Source organism: Aureobasidium pullulans, assembly GCF_000721785.1.
Source record: "Aureobasidium pullulans EXF-150 unplaced genomic scaffold scaffold_7, whole genome shotgun sequence".
NCBI classification, from domain to species: Eukaryota; Fungi; Ascomycota; class Dothideomycetes; order Dothideales; family Saccotheciaceae; genus Aureobasidium; species Aureobasidium pullulans.
In genome coordinates this window covers 586,295-605,887 of record NW_021941027.1, presented here as the reverse complement: position 1 = coordinate 605,887, position 19,593 = coordinate 586,295, and the positions used below count along the sequence as shown (strand labels likewise).

Below are 19,593 nucleotides of genomic sequence, written 5' to 3'. Positions count from 1 at the left end.
CTTCAAAACCTAATATCGACAATTGTCGATGACGATTTTACGTGCTAACACCGACAATCTAACCTCTACATGTCGTCGACACGATACCGACGTCGAGGACGACACCGCTAGATGTGGGTGACGACGAGGCTGCTTTTAGAGTACGATACCGCGGCCGAACTCCGATGGTGTCTTGAAGCGCCACCTGCCTCATGGCCAGCGTGAAACCAAATTGTCGAATCTTGGAAAGAAGGACCGGTTGACTGAGATGCAGACGCAGTCGGCGAATGGTGTGACCATCAAATTGATTGGTACAATATTCAACCGGAGCATGCCTTGCATGTGATGACAAGCCGCATCCCATCGCCCTGCAGCGGAACTCATTCTCTTCCGAGCCCTGGCAGAAGGATCACCAAAGAGTAAAAGACCAAAGACAGCAACAGCAACAGCATGCACTCAGGAAATACTCAAGCGAAGAAGTGTGGTATGAAAAGTGTTCAACGAACGTCGTTATTAACAATGCTATGTCTGCAATATCTATGCATATACCGGACCGACCAACGCCAACGCTAAAATAAAGCAAGTCAAGAGCAACTCAAGGTTCATCATGTTTTCACGTAATCATAACTGAATCCGCAGAGTCGTCCAGTTGGGATCCCAGACCCAAGCTGATCTTCTCAGGCAACTCAGGACTCTTTGTTTCGCGTGCTCTTTGCTCAGCCCAAGCCCTCAAGCGAACGAGATTACGAATGCGCGCTTCACGTCTCTGATTTTGAGATGACAGGATGGCTTCATTGACTTGACTGGCCACTGTCTGTCTCAGGCTGAGATCGAGAAGTTGTTTGAGTTGAGGAGTGAGCTTGTCCGACGGGAAGATCAACAGGGCCATGGTGCGTTCAAGATCTTGCAGGAAGGCAGGCGAAGTTGGAGCCCGTGGAGCAAGCTGCGATGTTGCAAACTCAAGAGCAGGTGTAAAGGCAGCAGGTGATGGAGGCCCAGAGGCGTTGACAATTTCACGGATGAGTTCAATCAGCTGCAGGCGCAATAATTGGAAGTGCAGTGTTGGGTCATTGTCAAGAATCTGTACAAACATGTCAGCGTCGATGTCTTAGAAGAAGATGATGCGACAAGAAGATGAATGAATGGTTGTTGGGTCATACTGAGGACTGAAGTGTGTGAGGTTTGTATCATCAATGCCCGAAGCTATGCGTGGTGCATGAAAAAACCGTATAATCATAACAACATGGTGAAGGGGAGGAGGGAAGGAGTGATGACTAACCCTTGGGTTGAGTTCATTGATGCGCTCAATGGCAAGCTGCATGTCACCGTTGTGAATGGCGTTACGAATGTCTACTCTTTCTTGAATCGCTTCACCATCGGCCGAAGGAACGATGCTAGCTTCTTTTGCAAAGTTCTTCGCGGCGTCAGGGTAGCCTTCATTGATCAGATAATCCATGATGAGGAAGTTCAAGTCTCTGTTGATGCGCGTCAGTCAACAACTTCGACAACCAAGATGTTTGTATCGAGTAAAGAGTGAGGGGTCGAGTCAGAAGGACAAAATTCTGTAGTTCTCCACATAGATTTCGGAGAGATTCCCATTTTGAGTGTAATCAACATCATTCGATGGAGGGGTGGTGAAGGGTAGGTGAGGACGGTCAGACTTACGCTTTTGATGGTTTCACCTCGTCCACGCGGCGATCAAATGGATGCCGCAAGGACGTAGGTGGTGGTAGAAGAGAAGAGCTCTGCGCAAATCATGTCAACAGCTGTTGCGCAATGTTTGTTGATGAATGCGCATTGAGAAGTGCGCGTGTTGTGACGTACCATTGTTGTAGATGAGTCGAGCCGCGATGGTCCATCAGGTTGGATGACAGACAGGTGCAGCTACAATTCACAACCGCGCTCTCGTTTTCAACAGACGGATGTGCGAAAAAAGCAGAGATGCAAAGTGCGATGGTGATGAGAGAAAGGAAGAAGAGCTGTGATGTGGTGAAGAAAAGAGCTTCGCGCAAAGCGTCGGGTCCGAGCACAACGCGGGATGTTCCACAGTGAAGAGCCGAAGTTTAGCGAGTTCACTTTTCTTCGCACCCGTCACTCCATCTCCTGCTTCAAGCTTGTTCAGTTGCTTCTTCTGCTTCGCTCGTCATGGTCGACTCACGGCTGTACGTCAACGACTGAACATGGCCGACCAATCCACCGTCCAAAGGATGGAGCGCTCTCATTACTCTCCGCCATGGGCCAACACGAGCATCATTGGCGTTGCCGGCAGCTCGGGTTCGGGCAAGACATCGCTTGCTCTGGCTATCATCAAGCAAATGAGCCTGCCTTGGGTTGTCATCCTGTCAATGGTTCGTTTGTCTGGTCCTTGACTGAGGGATTGTTGAACCAACTCCATCCAGGATTCTTTCTATCGACCCCTCACCCCGGACCAGATTGCCGCGGCTCATAGGAACGAGTACGATTTCGACTCACCTGATGCTATCGATTTCGATGTTCTGGTTGAAAGACTAAAGGACATCAAGGAAGGGTGTGTATTTTTGAAACTCTTCGGATTGACCCTGTCTAACCTCTTCGCAGCAAAAAGGCCGAGATCCCCGTCTACTCATTCGAGAAACACTCTCGTCTTGACAAGACTACCACGATCTACTCTCCTCACGTGCTCATCCTCGAGGGTATTTTTGCCCTCCATGATCCGCGCGTGCTTGATCTTCTCGATCTGAGAATCTTCTGCGAGGCAGATGCAGATCTCTGTCTCTCACGAAGACTCGTTCGAGATATCAAGGAGCGTGGTCGTGACATTGAAGGCTGCATCAAACAGTGGTTTGGCTTCGTCAAGCCCAACTTCCACAAGTTTGTTGAGCCTCAAAGAAACGTAGCTGGTATGTCTTTTCTCTTTTCTTTCACACCCCCACCCTTTCATGATGATACAACAACCATAGCATAGTTCAACAGAATAATCGTGTTGATAAACATTACCATCATCTTTCGCTCCTATCTGATCTATCACCTCAAATCACACACTTCAGTCTTCCTCTTGACTTGATGGATGCTGACTGCTGCAAATAGATATCATTGTACCTCGCGGTATTGAAAACAAGGTCGCTATTGGTATGTCCTCCTGCCGTGCTCAAACACAAGCCTTTGCTAACTCTTTCCAGACATGGTAGCCGACCGTATACACAAGACCCTGGACCTCAAATCCGAGGAGCATCGTGCTGAGTTGAAGCGCCTAGGCAAAGAGACCAAGGATCTCCCGCTCTCCAAAAACGTATCAATTCTGGACGGTCCGTCGCAAATAACAGGCATCAACACCCTCCTCAGCGGGCCGGACACAACACGTGAGGACTTTGTCTTCTACTTCGATCGTTTGGCTGCTCTCCTGGTCGAGCGTGCCACTGAGAATGCCGACTTCGACCCCGTCACGGTTGAGACACCACCACCTCGCAGCCATCCCTACAATGGCTTGCGCATGTCGGGTGAAGTCAGCGCTGTTGTTATTCTCCGTGGGGGTAGCATCCTCGAGACTGGTCTGAGACGTGTCATTCCTGACTGTCGTACTGGGCGTATGCTCATTCAGACCTCGTACCGTACTGGCGAACCTGAGTTGCACTACTTTAAGATGGCCGATGATGTCTCAACACACAACAAGGTCTTGCTGTTGGATCCTCAAATGTCCAGTGGCGGTGCTGCACTCATGGCCGTTCGTGTCTTGCTGGATCACGGTGTTGAAGAGAGTAGAATCGTCTTCGTTACATACATCGCCGGCAAAAGAGGTCTCAACAGACTCATGACTGTCTTCCCCGACATCCACGTCGTCGCCTGCAGAGTCGTCGACGATTATGAAGAGAGATGGGTTGAGAACAGGTACATGGGCTGTTAGATGGCTCAACCTGATGTATATACACGAACAACATACTTCCTCTTCACCCTGATTTATTTTTCCACTGGTCTTGCGATAATTCGTTTATGCCCCACGATACTGCTCGATAAGTCAACGTGGGATGGACATACAATTGTGGGTGTGATTGGGGTACATCAAGATTGGAAATAGATATAGGAACATACGATTATGTGAGAGAAGGAGTAGGTGGGTTGGGTGGGTTATGGGGAGGCATGATGGGAGGTGTGCGTGTGGTGCTTTTGAATTTGGGAGAGACTTTTTCGGGGTTACATGTGTGAGAGCCCATGCTTGAATGGTATTCTACTTCTTATCACTGTTCTGTTCTGTTCTCTTGAGCCTATGGGTGTAACCTATTCTGACTGAATTCAGTTTAAATGCAGTAATGTGGATTCGATCATGAAGCTGACATGCCATCGCAGTGATCTCAATGAACGTCTTAGCACGAGCGTAATCGAAACAAGAAAATGACATATACCTCCACCAAATCAATCCATATTACTTAGTGGTGTTCACACATACCAGAAGGTGTAATCAAGTACCTGTGAGTACCAACAATAAACTCATAGATCTATTGCGTCGGAGTTGAGAAGACATTTTGTGTCAGCAGAGCTTGTCTGGGGTATGACCCTGGCTGAAAGGTATACCATAAATCGAGCCCCGATTTCCATGTCCTTCCTACATTTAAGCCTACTGTAAAGGTCAGGTAATCACTAAACAGGAATAAAATAGTCACAAGTACTCGGAGATCAAGGGAATTGTCAAGGTTTTTGCATTTTTGTTTGAGAGTATGAGTTGATCATGCATTCAGATCTGTAGAGAAGAGTCCCTGAAGGATGCCACCGTATTTTGTTGTCGGTGTATAGATCCATCAGTCTTGTAGCTTCGTATCAAGTCGTTTCTCGTCATAGCTTCGTCAAGACATGCAGCCATCAGCGTCTGAGCTTGTGACTTGTAGGACTCTTAGAAGTCACCCATCTGAGATCCTTCCGAGGAAGCCCACACATTGAGCAACAACTCTCAAAAGCAGGAAGATTCTCAGCACGAACAGGAAGCTTGTGAACTCCAGCACTGGGTCTCCAATCATTAGGCAGTTGATCAAGAATCTGCATCATACTCTCCAGCGCGTCAGACATTCTGGTCGCGCTTTCTCCACGCAGCATGACTTGAGGTGCAACTCCTGGAGCTAGAGGTGTGTGGGAGGGCGCGGGTAAACACTCCTTGATCTCCAGATGGTGAACCTCCCAGGTATGGCCGCTAGCGTCCGTCTTGGTCTCCCTTTGACCCCAGTCGCAAGGTGTGAGTGGATTGGAGAAGCGAGGGAAGACACGGAGGGTCTTCTGCAAGAGGAGCGGCCATTCCAATCTCTCACCCGGTGCAAATGTCATGCCATCAACACGATCGCGGCACTCGCAAAGTGCAATTGGTGGAAGAGCGCGTGAAATGGGCCTCGTCTTGTCAGGCGACTTTCCAAGTGCCATTGCTTGCTTGCTGTTGTGACTGGAAGGTCCAGAAGCGATGTAACAATTTCGTATAGTATCGATATTTGCTAATGAAGTTTGAGCTGAACACCGATCAGGCTGGTACATATCGAGTTGGTTTGGTGATGCAACTGGTGATTGTTGTGCTTGGTGGAAGGAAGAAACACATTGCACCCAAAGGGAATATATAGTTCGAGACGCACATGCTTCCGCGGTATAGACCAGTGAAGAGGCGGATGACGAGGCATATGTGATGGGCCAGAAGCATGTGAAATGGGGCCAGCGATAGTTATACGCTGGTAGAGACAGTCAGCAAACACGATGCTGGACTGTGGAACGTGACAGAAGATTGATTTGAATTTGCGTACTTTCATAATGATAATTCTAGCACGTGCTGTGATGAATTCGAGGCATTGTTTGCAGAAGAGCAAACATAATATCGTGATGCGCATGCTCTCATGGCGCTGTCAGTACCTGGCAGAGCAAGGCTGAAGAAGGAATAGAAACAGCTTGTGACAATACGGGTGTCACAGCGGGCCCGAAGTCCTTGTTCATCTATCCATGTGATGTGAGGTGTAGTGAGGCGCTATGTGATGGTCCTTCATATTGCTGATATCAGGCGGATATGTGGCTGGGGCAGCACTGCGAGTCAAGGGTGTGCGAGAGATGGCTCGAGCAATTCGAAAGCAAAGCTTGCGTGGCCATGCATCATCGTAGCTGGCGTGATATGATAGTGGGTGGAGTGATGAAGATGTTTCAAGAAGTCTCGTCCATGGGATCCAGAAGTTGTGCCTGGACAGGGGCAGGGACGGGGTCGGACTGAGCAGGAATGACAGCATCGGCAGGGAGAACAGCAGTAGCAGTAGCAGTAGTGGCGACGGTAGGGAGAGTTGTCTGGCCGGCTTCCTTCTCATCTCTTTGCTTTCTAGCCTTGTGCTCCTTGTATGTGACAGTCTTGGGCACGACATCGGCTAGAAACTCGAGGTTGTCGACACGGGCAACTGCGCTGGCTGGGAAAGGGTCAGCAATGCAACATTAAGTTGGACAGTCGAGATGTGTACGAACCGACGTCCTTGTACTGGATGTTTCTTCTGGGCTTCTTTTCAGCCTTGACGACATTCTGAGTCTGCTCAACCAGGTATTGAAGAAAAAGCTCAGTCGCAGCGGTGATGGCGAAAGCAGCGTTGTTTGAGCAGTTGGCGATATCGTCGTCGGCGTGGATGATCTTCTTGACTCTGGCGACTATTCATTGTGTCAGAAACTGTATAGTCTGACTGATGTCCTATACTTACGAGGAAGGGATACGGTGCCGGTGATCTCAGACGAGGGAGTAATTGGGGTGTTGTTGTACGGCATTTTGGAGGAATCAGTATGTGCGACTTTGCTGGTGTAGGATTGAGTATCGACGACAGATGAGGATATCGGCTTGAATATGCGATGAGAATTGCTTGCTGGGAGCAGAGATGGATGCGAAGCGTGACGCGTTTCAGAAGTGGCAGCGCGCGACAACGGCTCCTTCCGAAAGTGGTTGAGGTCTGGCCGACGGACTGCTCTCCTTACTGCTCGTCTTCAAGTAACTACCTGACCGTCGCATTCAATCGCAGAGTGCATGACTGGATGAAGCTTATGATAGAAATGCGATGAACTCTCTCCCGCCCTCTCGCCGACCGTCGCTGGCCCCGTCAGCTGGCTCACGCTCCTTCAATCGTCGAGTCTCGGCACTCTCCCTCTCGGCCGCCGAACAAGGAGATGACACCCGCGTCAATCCAGAAGACCAGGTCGTCGCCGATGAGATTGACGAGATCAAGCGCTATGAAGACTTCACTACAATAGATTGGGTCAGGGATGCAGCTAGGGAGCAACAACGCCGCAAGGCCAAGCGACAAGAGAGAGCTGGTTTCTTTGAAAGAGAAGGTCGCTTAGGCTGGAGGAGGAGACTATGGGAGGCATATGATGCTGGTCAGGCCTGGCTGGTTGTCACCTTGATTGGTACTGCTATTGGTCTGAATGCTGCCTTCTTGAATATAGTCACCGAATGGTTGTCTGATATCAAGTTGGGTCATTGTACAACTGCCTTTTATTTGAATGAGAGCTTCTGCTGTTGGGGTGCCGAGGAAGGTCGGTCTCTCTCTCTTCTTCCAAGTCGTACTTTGCTGACGCCTCAAAGGCTGCGCAGAATGGCGGCCTTGGAGCTCCCATATCATCTTCCGCTATGTAATATACATCATTTTCTCCGTAAGCTCCGCCTCTTGTAATACCACTCGTCATGTTCTAATCCCAATATCAAGACCGCTTTTGCGTTCACCTCTGCCAGACTCGTCAAGTCGTATGCTCCTTACGCTGCTGGTTCTGGAATCTCCGAAATCAAATGTATTATCGCAGGCTTCGTCATGAAAGGCTTCCTCGGCTTCTGGACGCTCCTCATCAAGTCTATTGGTCTACCTCTTGCTATTGCTTCTGGCCTGTCAGTTGGCAAAGAAGGTCCAAGCGTTCACTATGCTGTGTGTACAGGCAATGTCATCTCCCGCTTCTTCGATAAGTACCGGAGAAATGCTGCAAAGACTCGAGAGATTCTCAGTGCATGTGCTGCTGCAGGTGTAGCCGTGGCTTTTGGAAGTCCAATCGGTGGTGTTCTCTTCTCTCTTGAGGTAACAACAATCCTCGAATTTTGATAACATAGAGCTAACCATAGAGCCAGGAAATGTCAAACTACTTCCCACTCAAAACACTATGGAGGAGTTACTTCTGTGCTCTGGTAGCGACAGCAGTTTTGTCCGTACGTTTATAGTCTCATCCCTTTAATGCCTTTGACTGACATTCTCTAGGCCATGAACCCCTTCCGTACAGGACAGCTCGTCATGTTCACTGTCAGCTACGACCGCCAGTGGCATTTCTTTGAAATATTCTTTTACATCATTCTAGGTATATTTGGCGGCCTGTACGGTGCTTTTGTCATCAAATGGAACCTCCGCATGCAAGCCTTCCGAAAGCGCTACCTTACTCAATATCCTATCCTCGAAGCGACTATACTCGCCACAGCCACAGCTATTCTTTGCTACCCTAACAAATTCTTGAGGATCGACATGACAGAGAGTATGGAGATTCTCTTCCTCGAATGCGAGGGAGGTCATGACTATGATGGGTTGTGCGAGTAAGTTGGGAATGTCTTCGTGTCTTTCGTATCAAGTCTAACCATGAGCAGTCGTCAAAACCGCTGGTCGTCTGTGTTCTCTCTGCTCATTGCTACAGTCCTTCGCACCTTCCTGGTCATCATCTCGTACGGATGCAAGGTACCAGCAGGTATTTTTGTGCCCTCTATGGCTATTGGAGCATCTTTCGGCCGCATGGTCGGTATTCTTGTCCAGGCAATGCAACAAGCGTTCCCCAACGCCGCTTTCTTCTCAGCTTGCCAGCCTGATATGCCATGTATTACACCTGGTACATATGCCTTCTTGGGCGCTGCGGCTGCTCTGTCCGGTATCATGCATATCACTGTATCTGTCGTTGTTATCATGTTCGAGTTGACAGGAGCCTTGACATACATCCTACCCACAATGGTATGTTATCCAGACCGCGCTATGAGATTTCCACCTACTGACACCCACTAGATTGTTGTAGGTGTTACGAAAGCAGTTAGTGACCGCTTCGGAAAAGGCGGTATTGCAGACCGTATGATCTGGTTCAACGGCATGCCCTTCTTGGATAACAAAGAAGACCACGCCTTTGGTGTACCTGTTTCCACAGCCATGACTAGCGAGTTGAAAGCTTTGCCTATCTCCGGGTTAGAGGTCAGAGACATTGAGAAGTTGTTGGAAGACACCAAATACTCTGGCTACCCGATTGTCGAAGATGCAACTTCAATGATGCTGGTTGGCTATGCTGGCCGTACTGAGCTTCGCTATGCTCTCGACCGCGCAAGACGTGATCAGATGGCAACACCACGCACGAAATGCTTCTTCACCCCAGTCGCAGGGCATGTACCGATCACACCATCCACGCCCAATCCAGCAGTCCACTTCGACTACCTGAGCGCATCATCAAATCAATCAAGTGTTGACCTGAGCAAGTTCATCGATGCTACACCTATTACAGTCCATCCTCGCCTCCCTCTGGAGACAGTGATGGAACTCTTCAAGAAACTCGGACCTCGAGTAATCCTTGTCGAATACCGTGGCAGGCTCACTGGACTCATCACAGTGAAAGACTGCCTGAAATACCAGTTCCAGGCAGAAGCTCACGAGAACCCTAAAGACGATTCTGCTCTGAGAGAAGCACAGGACCGTTTATGGGAAGTCATTAGAAAGACGGCTGGATGGATAAGCAGCCGACTATCATTCTTGAAGCGTCATAGTCATGTTCGCTTGCCATCAAATTCTGATGGAGGTATTACACCAAGGACTGGGACATCAGCAGAAGGTCGAGCAGCGGCAAGAAATGGCGATGTAGAGTTAGAACACAGAACATGACACCATGTCTGATTTCAGTGATAAAAAGCAAAACACTACTCCAAAGCAATGATCACAATTTCATGAAAGGCAGAAGGGACGAATGGTCTGGTGGTTACCAATCGTATGGCCTAATCAGGCAATCATGACCCCGTGCACGCGCCGTTTTCGTGACGGCCCTGACGCAATCGAACGCGTCCACCATACTTTCATTCTATCATTTTTCTACAGTCTTCGACAACACCATTGCCAGAATTGACTGTTCACGATGGAAGAGAACGGAGATGTGGAGATGACTGGTCGCAGTCCATCTCCATCGCGTGGTACAAAAAGATCTGCAGACGAAGCCTTCAACAGAGCACCGCCACCTATTCGTGCTCTCCACCAGGATGTTGTCAACAAGATTGCTGCTGGTGAAATCATCGTCTCACCCTGGAATGCCTTGAAGGAGCTTATCGAGAATGCGGTTGACGCTGGAGCGACCATGCTTGAAATTCTGGTCAAAGACGGAGGATTGAAATTGCTACAGATCAGCGACAATGGCCATGGTATCAACGTAAGGATAGACGGATACTACATTCATGTTCAAATTCAATTCTGACTACAAGCAGAAAGCCGACTTGCCTCTCTTGTGTCAAAGGCATACAACCTCCAAGATCAAAGAATTCGAAGATCTCACTTCAATCGGCACCTACGGATTCCGTGGCGAGGCACTTGCCAGTATCAGTCACATTGCTCATCTTACTGTCACTACAAAGACACGCGAATCGAGTTGTGCATGGAAGGCTTACTACACAAATGAGAATCTCACACCAGTCAAGCCTGGGCAAACTCCAGACCCCAAACCTTGTGCTGGCAAACAGGGAACACAGATCACTGTAAGTAATACCGACCATGTAGTCGTTGTGACCAAGCTAATTATACAAAGGTCGAAGATCTCTTCTACAACGTGCCAACTCGCAGACGGGCCTTCAGATCTAGCAGTGAAGAATATGCCAAGATTCTGGACATCATTGGCAAGTACTCTATCCATTGCAAGGGTGTCGCGTTTTCTTGCAAGAAACATGGTGAGGCTGGAACAAGTCTCAATGTGCAGAGTCACCTTAGTATGGTCGACCGCATTCGCACAGTGTTCAACAGCGCAGTGGCAAATGACCTGATATCTTTCGAGGTCGCTAACGATCGCTGGGGATTCAAGTCAGAGGGACTGATCAGCAGTGCCAATTACTCAGCGAAGAAGTCAACGTTCTTGCTATTCATAAATCACCGCTCAGTCGAATCGACGGCAATCCGCAAAGCCATCGACCAAACGTATGCGACTTTCTTGCCCAAAGGAGGCAAGCCATTTATCTACCTCAGTCTTGATATCGATCCAGCCAGAGTTGACGTCAACGTTCATCCGACGAAGCGTGAAGTCGGATTCTTGAACGAGGAAGAGATTGTCGCAGTTATTTGCGACGAGATCCGTACCAGACTAGGCGCAGTCGACACAAGCCGTACCTTCATGACACAATCATTACTAGGATCGAAGAAGACCACGACTCCAATAACACCATCAGCACAAGTCCAAGGTGAAATGTCGTTCTCCACACCATTGCTTCAACACCAGGACAGCACGGGCTCTGTCAAATCCACAACTCCGAGAACAACAGGAAAGCCATACGAGAACAACCTGGTTCGAGTCGACTCACGTGTCCGCAAGATCACATCCATGCTTCCTCCTACCCTATCTTCCTCTCCAAGCAAGGGAAGTAGGGCAGAGGGCTTTGCCGAGGACGCGGAGTACGAGTTTGTTGAAAAAGAACAAACGACCATCCGCCTCACTTCGATTAAGGAACTTCGTGCAGCCGTGAGGGAAGAGCTTCACAGTAGTCTGAGTGACATGTTCTCGAATCACAGCTTTGTGGGCCTTGTGGATACTACCAAAAGGATCGCCGCTGTTCAGTCGGGCGTCAAACTTTTCCTGATTGATTATGGTATGGTTGGCGCGGAGTTCTTCTACCAACTCGGCCTGTCCGACTTCAGCAACTTCGGTACCATCAAGTTCAAGGAGCCGCTGAGCGTGGGAGATCTCTTGCGCATAGGAGCGGAGTATGAGCGCAAACGGACACCGATCGACGACCAAGAACTGGACTGGAATGAGGTCGTGCAAGTGACTTTGGAGCAACTCGTGCAAAGCAGAGGTATGCTCAAGGAGTACTTTGCTCTCGAAATCTCCGAGGATGGTGAGCTGTTGAGTATCCCTCTCTTGCTCAAGGGGTATCTTCCATGTATGGCCAAGCTACCAACCTTCCTGCTCCGACTCGGTCCTCATGTCAACTGGGATGATGAGAAGGATTGCTTCGACAGCTTCTTACGTGAACTGGCTTCTTTCTACTCTCCCGAGGCCCTTCCTGCTGTGAACACATCCACTGAAGCTTCACAAGACGCGCAAGATGAAATCAACAAACATCGTGCCCACCTGGAAAGAGCGATTGAAAACACGATATTCCCAGCCTTCCGAACAAGACTCGTCGCAACCAAGAGCCTCAGAAAAGCAGTCGTCGAGGTAGCAGACCTGAAAGGACTGTACCGCGTGTTTGAAAGATGTTGAGCGTTCGCAGAAATTGCTCTTTTTATGTTGCTATGATACCACCTACAGTTTTTTTCTTCCTTCTTCTGTTGTTTGTTAGCAAAGGCATTTTCGAGATTAGCAGTTTAGACACTAGTTTGTTAAAGATGCATGTAAATACAATCGGCATCTTTAAACATGACACAAAGCAGTTTTTCTTGAGCTTGTCCACAGCTTTGTCCTCTTTAGCCTTTTTACCCGTGAATGACACCTTAAAGAGCGATATGCGAGGTCGGAAGAAATCGTGTGCCTGCCCTGTCGATCTCTACGTTGAAAAACTTGGTACTCGAGTACATTGCATTGCATAACGTCCATCCTTTTCTGCAAGAATCGCATGACAGCCGCCGACTTCTGAGATAACAAAGGTCAAGCAGGAAAGAGTCAGATACGCTTGGATCAATTCCTTCTCCTCGTAACCCACTTGTTTTCTCCATGGGGGTGGTGTGAGTGTCGACATGGGGCAGCCCTGGTGGGTGTCAAGCCGGAGATAAATCTCCAAGCCAATCGGGCCGTATATATCGGCATCGTCATACCGAATTGCAACAGCGAGCTCAAAAACGCCTGCCGAAGCGCCTTCCGAATGCGACTCATGAAAGACGTGGCTTAAAATTCTTGTGAGAGTGAAGCAAAAACCAAGGCAACGCAAGCAACTTTGGCAGTGCCAAGCCCACTGACTCGGGCATACTCTTTCCCACGGACCAGCGATCGACACTCCGTCCGTGTGTCTTTTCGTATCCACAATTCCTTGTCTCCAGTTGGAGCAAAGAGATGGGGATGTTGTGGAGCAGTGGAGCTCGTTGTTGCGCTCCGGAATACTGGTTTGGGGGTGAGCCGCCGGAGGAGGAGGAGAAGGATTCGAATCGGCAATGATGTCTGTGGCACTACGCGATGCTACCGGGTCATTTGCGATGGCTAGGAGTAGAGTAGTGTGCCGATGGAGAGGTGAGGATATATCATGTAGGTTCTGCTCTGTTTTGCCGGGTGCTTTCCTCTGTCGATTGTGTTTTGTGCTTCTGTAATCGGTAGACGGAGGTTAGCCGGACGAAACTTGCTCATAGAATTTCTGGTCTGGATTAAAAGGATCTGGACTTTTCATTTTCTGGTCACACTCTGGATACAATCAGGACGCGATATTTGATACCTTCATCATGGATCAACTCAGTGGCTTTCGTGTAGCGGACAAGCTGTACAAGAAGAGCCTGTTAAATGCTATTGCCTGTGCAGCTGCATTGTCCATTTTCTTCTTTGGTAAGCACTTCCCAATCAACTATCTCGCAATACTGGCACTAACGCGATAGTCAGGTTATGACCAAGGTATGATGGGAGGTGTCAACACCTCAGCCGACTATGCCGAATTGATGGGATTCGGCTACAGGGACGACACTACTGGTAGTGTCGTCGTCACAGACTCATTATTACAAGGAGGCATCGTTGCAGTATACTACCTCGGAACACTATTTGGAGCCTTCCTGGGTGGCTGGGTTGGTGACAAGACTGGCCGTATTCGCACAATCGCCCTTGGATCTATTTGGGCAATCTTGGGAGCAGCTCTGCAATGTTCTGCTCAAAACCACGTCTGGATGATTTGCGCTCGTGCAGTCAATGGTATTGGTACTGGTGTCTTGAACGCAATTGTTCCTGTCTGGGCTACGGAGACTGCTGAGCACACTTCTCGTGGTCAATTCATCGCCATCGAGTTTACTCTCAACATTTTCGGTGTTGCTGTGGCTTACTGGCTTGAGTTTGGTCTGTCATTTATTGATGGAGGCCGTGGAGCTTTCCAGTGGCGTTTCCCCATTGCTGTAAGCATTCTCCCTGCGTTGTTGCGAGAGTTGTACTGACCGATCATTCTCATAGTTCCAAATCATTCCCCTGCTTGTTCTCTTCGGCATCATCTGGTTCTTCCCCGAGTCACCTCGTTGGCTATGCAAGGTCGGCCGCGACAAGGAAGCAAGACATATCCTCGCCCGTCTCCGCGGTGATGAAGGAGAAGACAGAATCAGAGCCGAAGCCGAGTTCCAAGACATCATCAACATCGTGCAGTTGGAGAGAAGCACTTCGAAACAGAACACATACTGGAACATGCTACTCGACTTCGGTGGTGCAACCTCTGGAAGTCTTCACACCGGTCGCAGAGTCCAACTGGTTATTTGGCTGCAGATCATCCAGGAGTGGTGTGGTATTGCTGGTATCACGGTTTACGCTCCCACAATTTTTGGTATCGCCGGATATGACGCTCAGAAGAGTGGATGGCTGTCTGGTTTGAACGATACGACTTACATGTTCGCGACTCTGGTCTGTGTTTTCACTCTGGACAGGATCGGTCGCAGATGGACACTTTACTGGGGTGCTGCAGCACAAGCAGTATCCATGTTCCTCATCGGTGGCATGTCTCGTGGTGGTATCAACGCCACCAACAGCGGAAACACCGAATTGGCTGCACGCTATGGAGCGGCGGCTGCCAGTTTCACCTTTATCTACACTGCAATCTTCGGTGCCACCTGGTTGACAGTGCCATGGCTCTACCCTGCTGAGATATTCCCTCTTGAGGTCCGCGCCAAAGGAAACGCCTGGGGTGTGGTGGGCTGGTCCATCGGAAATGGCTGGCTAACCCTCCTCTGCCCTGTCATGTTTGACTCGATAGGAGAGGTAACATTTTACATCTTTGGTGCGGTCAACATATTGTCGATACCTATGGTATGGGCCGTTTATCCGGAGACCAACCAACGCACATTAGAAGAGGTAAACATACTTTTCTCATCACCGTCTCCCTGGGTTTGGGACGCAGAGAAGCACTTCGCGGACTTCCAAGCTGGAAACCCTACGTATGTCTCTGGCAGCCGTGGCAACTCCATCACGGACCCAGAGACTGGCTTGCGTGGTGGCAAGAACAGGGAGTCTGCCGATATGGTGGAGAAGATGCAAGAAAAGGACGCCATCTGATCGGACTGAAGGCAGTTACTACCTCAACTCAGCTCCTCGCTCTTTCCCTTAAATGCTTTCCATGAACGATCGCGACAAACCTAGAATAGAACAGAGAAGCCGCTTAATACACATAGAATATAATTGCTTAAAGAAGCATCGCATTGATTTACGGACTCAATCTGTCAACCTTCCACCTAGACTCACTCTTCTCATCTCTAATATCTAAAACGATCGTGCAAGCGACTGGGTCTTCCATGCCAAAACTCGACCATCTCCAGAACAACTTTAGGCTTGCTAGGAGTCGTTTATGCCGCCGGGGGCAAAGATACGTTTATTGGGTGTGGAGGATGACATTACTGCGCTAGTGATTTTTCCTAGGCTGTTATAGAGGGCTGTGCGTGGTAGTTACTTTGGTAAATTACGGCGGATAGAAGTTGGAAGGAGATTGCAGTAGCGACGCATGTATTTTGTCCCGTGTTTCACAGTGAATTGTTGTCCTGAAGATCAGTGTGTACGCAGTAGAACGTGGAAGGAAGGAAGAAAGTTGAATTGTGGTGATTGATGTTTGCTATGACGATCCTGATGACTCGTCTTCCCCAGAAAAAGATGGTTTGACATCTCCTGACGATCGCGTTCGATCCATCACTCCATCACCTTCCATCAACATCTCTTCGTGCAATGCGACAAAGCAAAGATTAATGCAGCAAAGTGCTCACCAAGGATAGCAGCCATATGACAATTGCCATGCCGCCTCCTATTGTTCGATTGAACCCTGCTTTCGGACCCCTTACGAGACGCTCGTGTGTCGTTGCGACTGTCGGTTCGGACCTGTGATTCTCGTCAAGTCAGCGTTCTTTGGTCGTCGTAGGTAACAAAACATCGCGCTGGCGACATACCTTTCAGCGCCTGCTCTCTTTCTTGACGTCGGCCTCGGGAGGTGAATCATGGTGAACGTCCTCCATGCTGGTGTGGGTAGGCTCTCTACGCGCCTCCTGGCCCTCCTTGGTCATCAAGTCTTTGATGCTCTCGTGCACAAAGTCAAGACAATGTGCCACAAAGTTTTCGGCGTAAATCTTCCTGATCTCATCCAGGTCCAAGTCCTGCTTCACCTCCCTCTCCTCCGTGTCCAACTTAGCCAGGTAATCGACATAAAACTGCGCATCTTCGCTTAGCTCGAAGGTTGACTTGCCACTGTGGATGAGACGACTCTCCGTTCTGAGCAGTCCAGCGAAGGTTTTGCGGAGGTTGCTGCTGACCGTCAGTTTTGATAAGTTGTAGTACAGTAGATGTGCGAAAGCTTACCCATGGATGGCCTCTTTGGGTTCTTGGCGAGCTTGCTTGGGGCGCGAACCATCGTGGAGAGGACTGCCCTTTCTCTTGCCGAGGCGTGCATCTTGCAGTGCTGAATCATGGCCGGGTGCCTTCTGGCTGTGTTGGAAGACTGGATCATCACTTTCGAGGCCAGTGTTCTGAGGGGCTACGCCGAATGACTGACCACCTGCAGTGTTGCGCGTCTGGTTCTGGTTGGCTGTTCCCTGGAAGCTGTTGTATGTCATGTGGGAGGGTCCAGGAGTAGGAGTGCGGGTGTGGATAGGGTAAGTAAGAGCGCGCGAAGGGTTTACGACAGGGCCCGGAGGAGCAGTCTGGCCTGGGGCGACGACAGGGGGCACGACCTGACTGCTGCCTGTAGGAGGAGGGGGAGGAGGGGGAGGAGGGGCAGAAGTAGGGTTGGTGGTGGTGGCAGGAGAAGAAAGGCGTGGATGAGCCTTTTGATAGGCTGCCGATCTAGCCTTCCTCCTTGCGAACTGTACGGTGAAGTAGAGCTTAAGATCCTCGGCCCTTGCTTGTTGTTGTTCGTTGGTCGTGCTGTTGACATTCTTGCAGTTGTTCACGATGGCCTGAATGTCTCTCCTGAAGTCGTTGAAGCTGCCGTATTGTCTGTTGCGGAGCTTGCCATTGATGGCGTTGATGTCGACACGAGAAGCGGCAGGAATGTTCTCATATGCAGCATCATGGATGGTGTCAAGGAAGTGTTCGGCCATGGACCTGTTCTCTTTGCCTTTGTTGAACCTTGCCATGGTCGAGGTGCAGAAAGCGATATCATCCTCTGTCATGGCGGAATCATCGTCAGGGTCATTGGCATCGTCCCACTCCTCATGGAGCACACTCCTTCTGGTCTGAGAAAGATGAATTAGCAAAGGGTTATGATGAAGGAGAACCTCAGAAGACTTACGCTGCGGCGTTCAGTCATGTTGTCGGATGGTAGATGGTGGATGTCGCGGTGCGCGTTGGAGAAGAATTCTGGGAGAAGCTGTGGCCAGGATTGAATTTTAATCACCAGTGTGAATGCCGAGCCTCTTTTCGACCGTCAGGATGGGATGTGCCATTTTCACTCGAGGTCTAAGCTGGACTAGGTGTCGTCGAGAAGGTGTTGCAATCGGCAATTGGGCCAATCGACCGACGGACGAAACGGCGTTTTCACAAGATCATCCTATCCAGAGGATATAGCTACTCAGGAGTATCATTTCTTCTTCCAAAGAAGAGCTAATCTGACATATCAGAGTCCAGAAACTATCCATCCATCGACAAGTTCTGCCCTGTTCATATTCTTTCATCAGAACAGCTATATCAGGATCCATCTGCGACAATCGAATTCGAAATCATCCTTTCTTCCCAAGTTCTCGACATGGCTCCCCGTCGAGGAAGCCATTGACGTTGGGCAATGTCTGACAGAGATATAAATGCCCTTTGGAAGGGCGCCAGCTACGCGCATCGCGTCCCTGAACGGCACCTCAGTGACGCCCGCTCCCTACAGGGGTGCTAAACATGGAGAACTGACTGAATGAAGTATAGCAGCAGTGTTTCTGGAAAGTCTAACCGACGACCCGATTGTCATGAGAGCTTCTGTCATATTGATACCCTGGTGTATAGGAGATGCCATGCTATTCGAGAACCAAGAGCTTCACTCCTTCTCCAACATCCAGCCTCTCCCTGAAATAGGCCATCAAAATGCACAGAATATTTTGGAATTAGAGAATTGGCCACGGAGAGTGTAACCCTACAGTTATCTCACTGGACGAGTTCAAAACATCAGATAGGTTCTTGCATTCTGATAACTACAAAATCACCCTACACCTCTGCCAGAGATACCCACTTCTCACTCAGAAACCATGCACACCACTCTTAACCCCCTCAGTACTACCACCGCCCACAACACCATTCTCCTTCAACGCAGCAGCTGCCCTCTCAGCAATCATACCGGGCAGCATGGTCCCGGCCGAAGCCACGGCCTTGACCTTCATATACGCAGTAAACTTGTCATCATCGGGCAACAACCAGACAGTCTTTGCACTGCCTGCTTCTGATTGGCAATGCTTGATGATGTCTTGCATTTCGGATTCGTAGAAGCCTTTTCCGATTACGACGGCGAGGGGGCCGGTGGAGGAGGTTAGAAGGGAAGGGAGGGTGGATTTTGCAGAATCGAGATCGTGGCAGGTGTGGACGACTGGATTGAGGTATTAGATCTGCGTGGCCTACGATTGGGGGGTTTTTGATATTGATGCTTGATTGTTCGATTGCTTGATGAATTAGAAATGTAAGACAAACCTTCGTAGCCTTCCTTTGACATGCTGTCGCTGAAGTTGGTGGCCATTGTCTGGCTCTTGCCGCAGAGGGCGATTGGTACAGGGCTTGGGAGAGACATGGTTGATATTTGAGGGTGTGAGAAGCTTCTGGCAAATCTGAAGGTTGTAGAAGCTGAGAGATTCAAGAGTCGAGGAAGTGTCGTTCGAGCGATGGATTTATGTGAAGTAAAAACAAGGCTCATGTGCTTATTCGTGGTGCAAAGCTGGGCGAAGTACGTGGCAGTGAGGTGATGGAAAGACGATGTAGTACTTTGAGGAACCTACAGTGCAGGACCTTATATACACAACATCGTAACCAATGGTATGCATCCCCTGCAGGCAAGTGTGGTCATCGATTCTGCTTCCGGTCGGACAGTTGCTCCTTCCCGGTTCGGATGTCCGAGATCAAACCCGAGGGCACGGCGAGCATTGCATGTGTCTGGCCTGACAACGTTCGAATCCCTTTATCATTCTCGAAGATGGGTGCAATTTTGAAATCTACATGCTTGACGGTGAGAGGTTGGACGAACACTCGGATCATATTGGTAATGCGATGGTTGGCATTAATAAGGTTGTCCGTGCCGAGCCGCTGAATGCACAAGTCTTCAACAAACCAGCACCATCCCGTGCA

General features: G+C 49.5%; 8 protein-coding genes across 8 annotated transcripts; 4 read left to right on the top strand and 4 right to left on the bottom strand.

Annotated features, from left to right (window-relative positions):
* Positions 1-531: 531 nt before the first annotated feature.
* On the bottom strand, positions 532-1,937 carry M438DRAFT_344771 (uncharacterized protein). Its single transcript, XM_029905295.1, has 4 exons — positions 1,804-1,937; positions 1,645-1,724; positions 1,259-1,454; positions 532-1,060 (listed from the first exon to the last, which is right to left on the bottom strand). The coding sequence occupies exons 1-4, from the start codon at positions 1,804-1,806 to the stop codon at positions 593-595; spliced, it is 747 nt and encodes a 248-aa protein (XP_029761636.1). The 5' UTR covers positions 1,807-1,937; the 3' UTR covers positions 532-592.
* Positions 1,938-2,088: 151 nt separating this feature from the next.
* M438DRAFT_404895 (uridine kinase) lies at positions 2,089-4,168 on the top strand. Its single transcript, XM_029909750.1, has 5 exons — positions 2,089-2,327; positions 2,379-2,506; positions 2,557-2,858; positions 3,046-3,087; positions 3,138-4,168. The coding sequence occupies exons 1-5, from the start codon at positions 2,160-2,162 to the stop codon at positions 3,857-3,859; spliced, it is 1,362 nt and encodes a 453-aa protein (XP_029761635.1). The 5' UTR covers positions 2,089-2,159; the 3' UTR covers positions 3,860-4,168.
* A 464-nt stretch (positions 4,169-4,632) lies between these two features.
* M438DRAFT_364536 (uncharacterized protein) lies at positions 4,633-5,786 on the bottom strand. Its single transcript, XM_029907729.1, has one exon. The coding sequence runs from the start codon at positions 5,464-5,466 to the stop codon at positions 4,810-4,812; it is 657 nt and encodes a 218-aa protein (XP_029761634.1). The 5' UTR covers positions 5,467-5,786; the 3' UTR covers positions 4,633-4,809.
* A 328-nt stretch (positions 5,787-6,114) lies between these two features.
* On the bottom strand, positions 6,115-6,714 carry M438DRAFT_334343 (histone-fold-containing protein; the record flags this gene model as incomplete). The annotated part of the gene is made up of 3 exons (XM_029903704.1): positions 6,115-6,368; positions 6,424-6,600; positions 6,651-6,714. 3 exons carry the CDS (start codon positions 6,712-6,714, stop codon positions 6,115-6,117), a joined length of 495 nt encoding a protein of 164 aa, XP_029761633.1.
* A 284-nt stretch (positions 6,715-6,998) lies between these two features.
* Positions 6,999-9,915, top strand: M438DRAFT_364534 (CLC voltage-gated chloride channel; the record flags this gene model as incomplete). The annotated part of the gene is made up of 7 exons (XM_029907728.1): positions 6,999-7,476; positions 7,526-7,593; positions 7,647-8,006; positions 8,057-8,134; positions 8,184-8,509; positions 8,561-8,915; positions 8,967-9,915. The coding sequence occupies 7 exons, from the start codon at positions 6,999-7,001 to the stop codon at positions 9,822-9,824; spliced, it is 2,523 nt and encodes an 840-aa protein (XP_029761632.1). The 3' UTR covers positions 9,825-9,915.
* A 120-nt stretch (positions 9,916-10,035) lies between these two features.
* M438DRAFT_317010 (DNA mismatch repair protein MutL) lies at positions 10,036-12,568 on the top strand. Its single transcript, XM_029902727.1, has 3 exons — positions 10,036-10,359; positions 10,415-10,681; positions 10,732-12,568. Exons 1-3 carry the CDS (start codon positions 10,072-10,074, stop codon positions 12,394-12,396), a joined length of 2,220 nt encoding a protein of 739 aa, XP_029761631.1. The 5' UTR covers positions 10,036-10,071; the 3' UTR covers positions 12,397-12,568.
* A 637-nt stretch (positions 12,569-13,205) lies between these two features.
* M438DRAFT_195791 (general substrate transporter) lies at positions 13,206-15,489 on the top strand. Its single transcript, XM_029899300.1, has 3 exons — positions 13,206-13,662; positions 13,717-14,216; positions 14,272-15,489. The coding sequence occupies exons 1-3, from the start codon at positions 13,563-13,565 to the stop codon at positions 15,355-15,357; spliced, it is 1,686 nt and encodes a 561-aa protein (XP_029761630.1). The 5' UTR covers positions 13,206-13,562; the 3' UTR covers positions 15,358-15,489.
* Positions 15,490-18,401: 2,912 nt separating this feature from the next.
* M438DRAFT_404889 (uncharacterized protein) lies at positions 18,402-19,553 on the bottom strand. The gene is made up of 2 exons (XM_029909749.1): positions 18,946-19,553; positions 18,402-18,844 (listed from the first exon to the last, which is right to left on the bottom strand). The coding sequence occupies exons 1-2, from the start codon at positions 19,163-19,165 to the stop codon at positions 18,501-18,503; spliced, it is 564 nt and encodes a 187-aa protein (XP_029761629.1). The 5' UTR covers positions 19,166-19,553; the 3' UTR covers positions 18,402-18,500.
* Between the last annotated feature and the right edge of the window lie 40 nt (positions 19,554-19,593).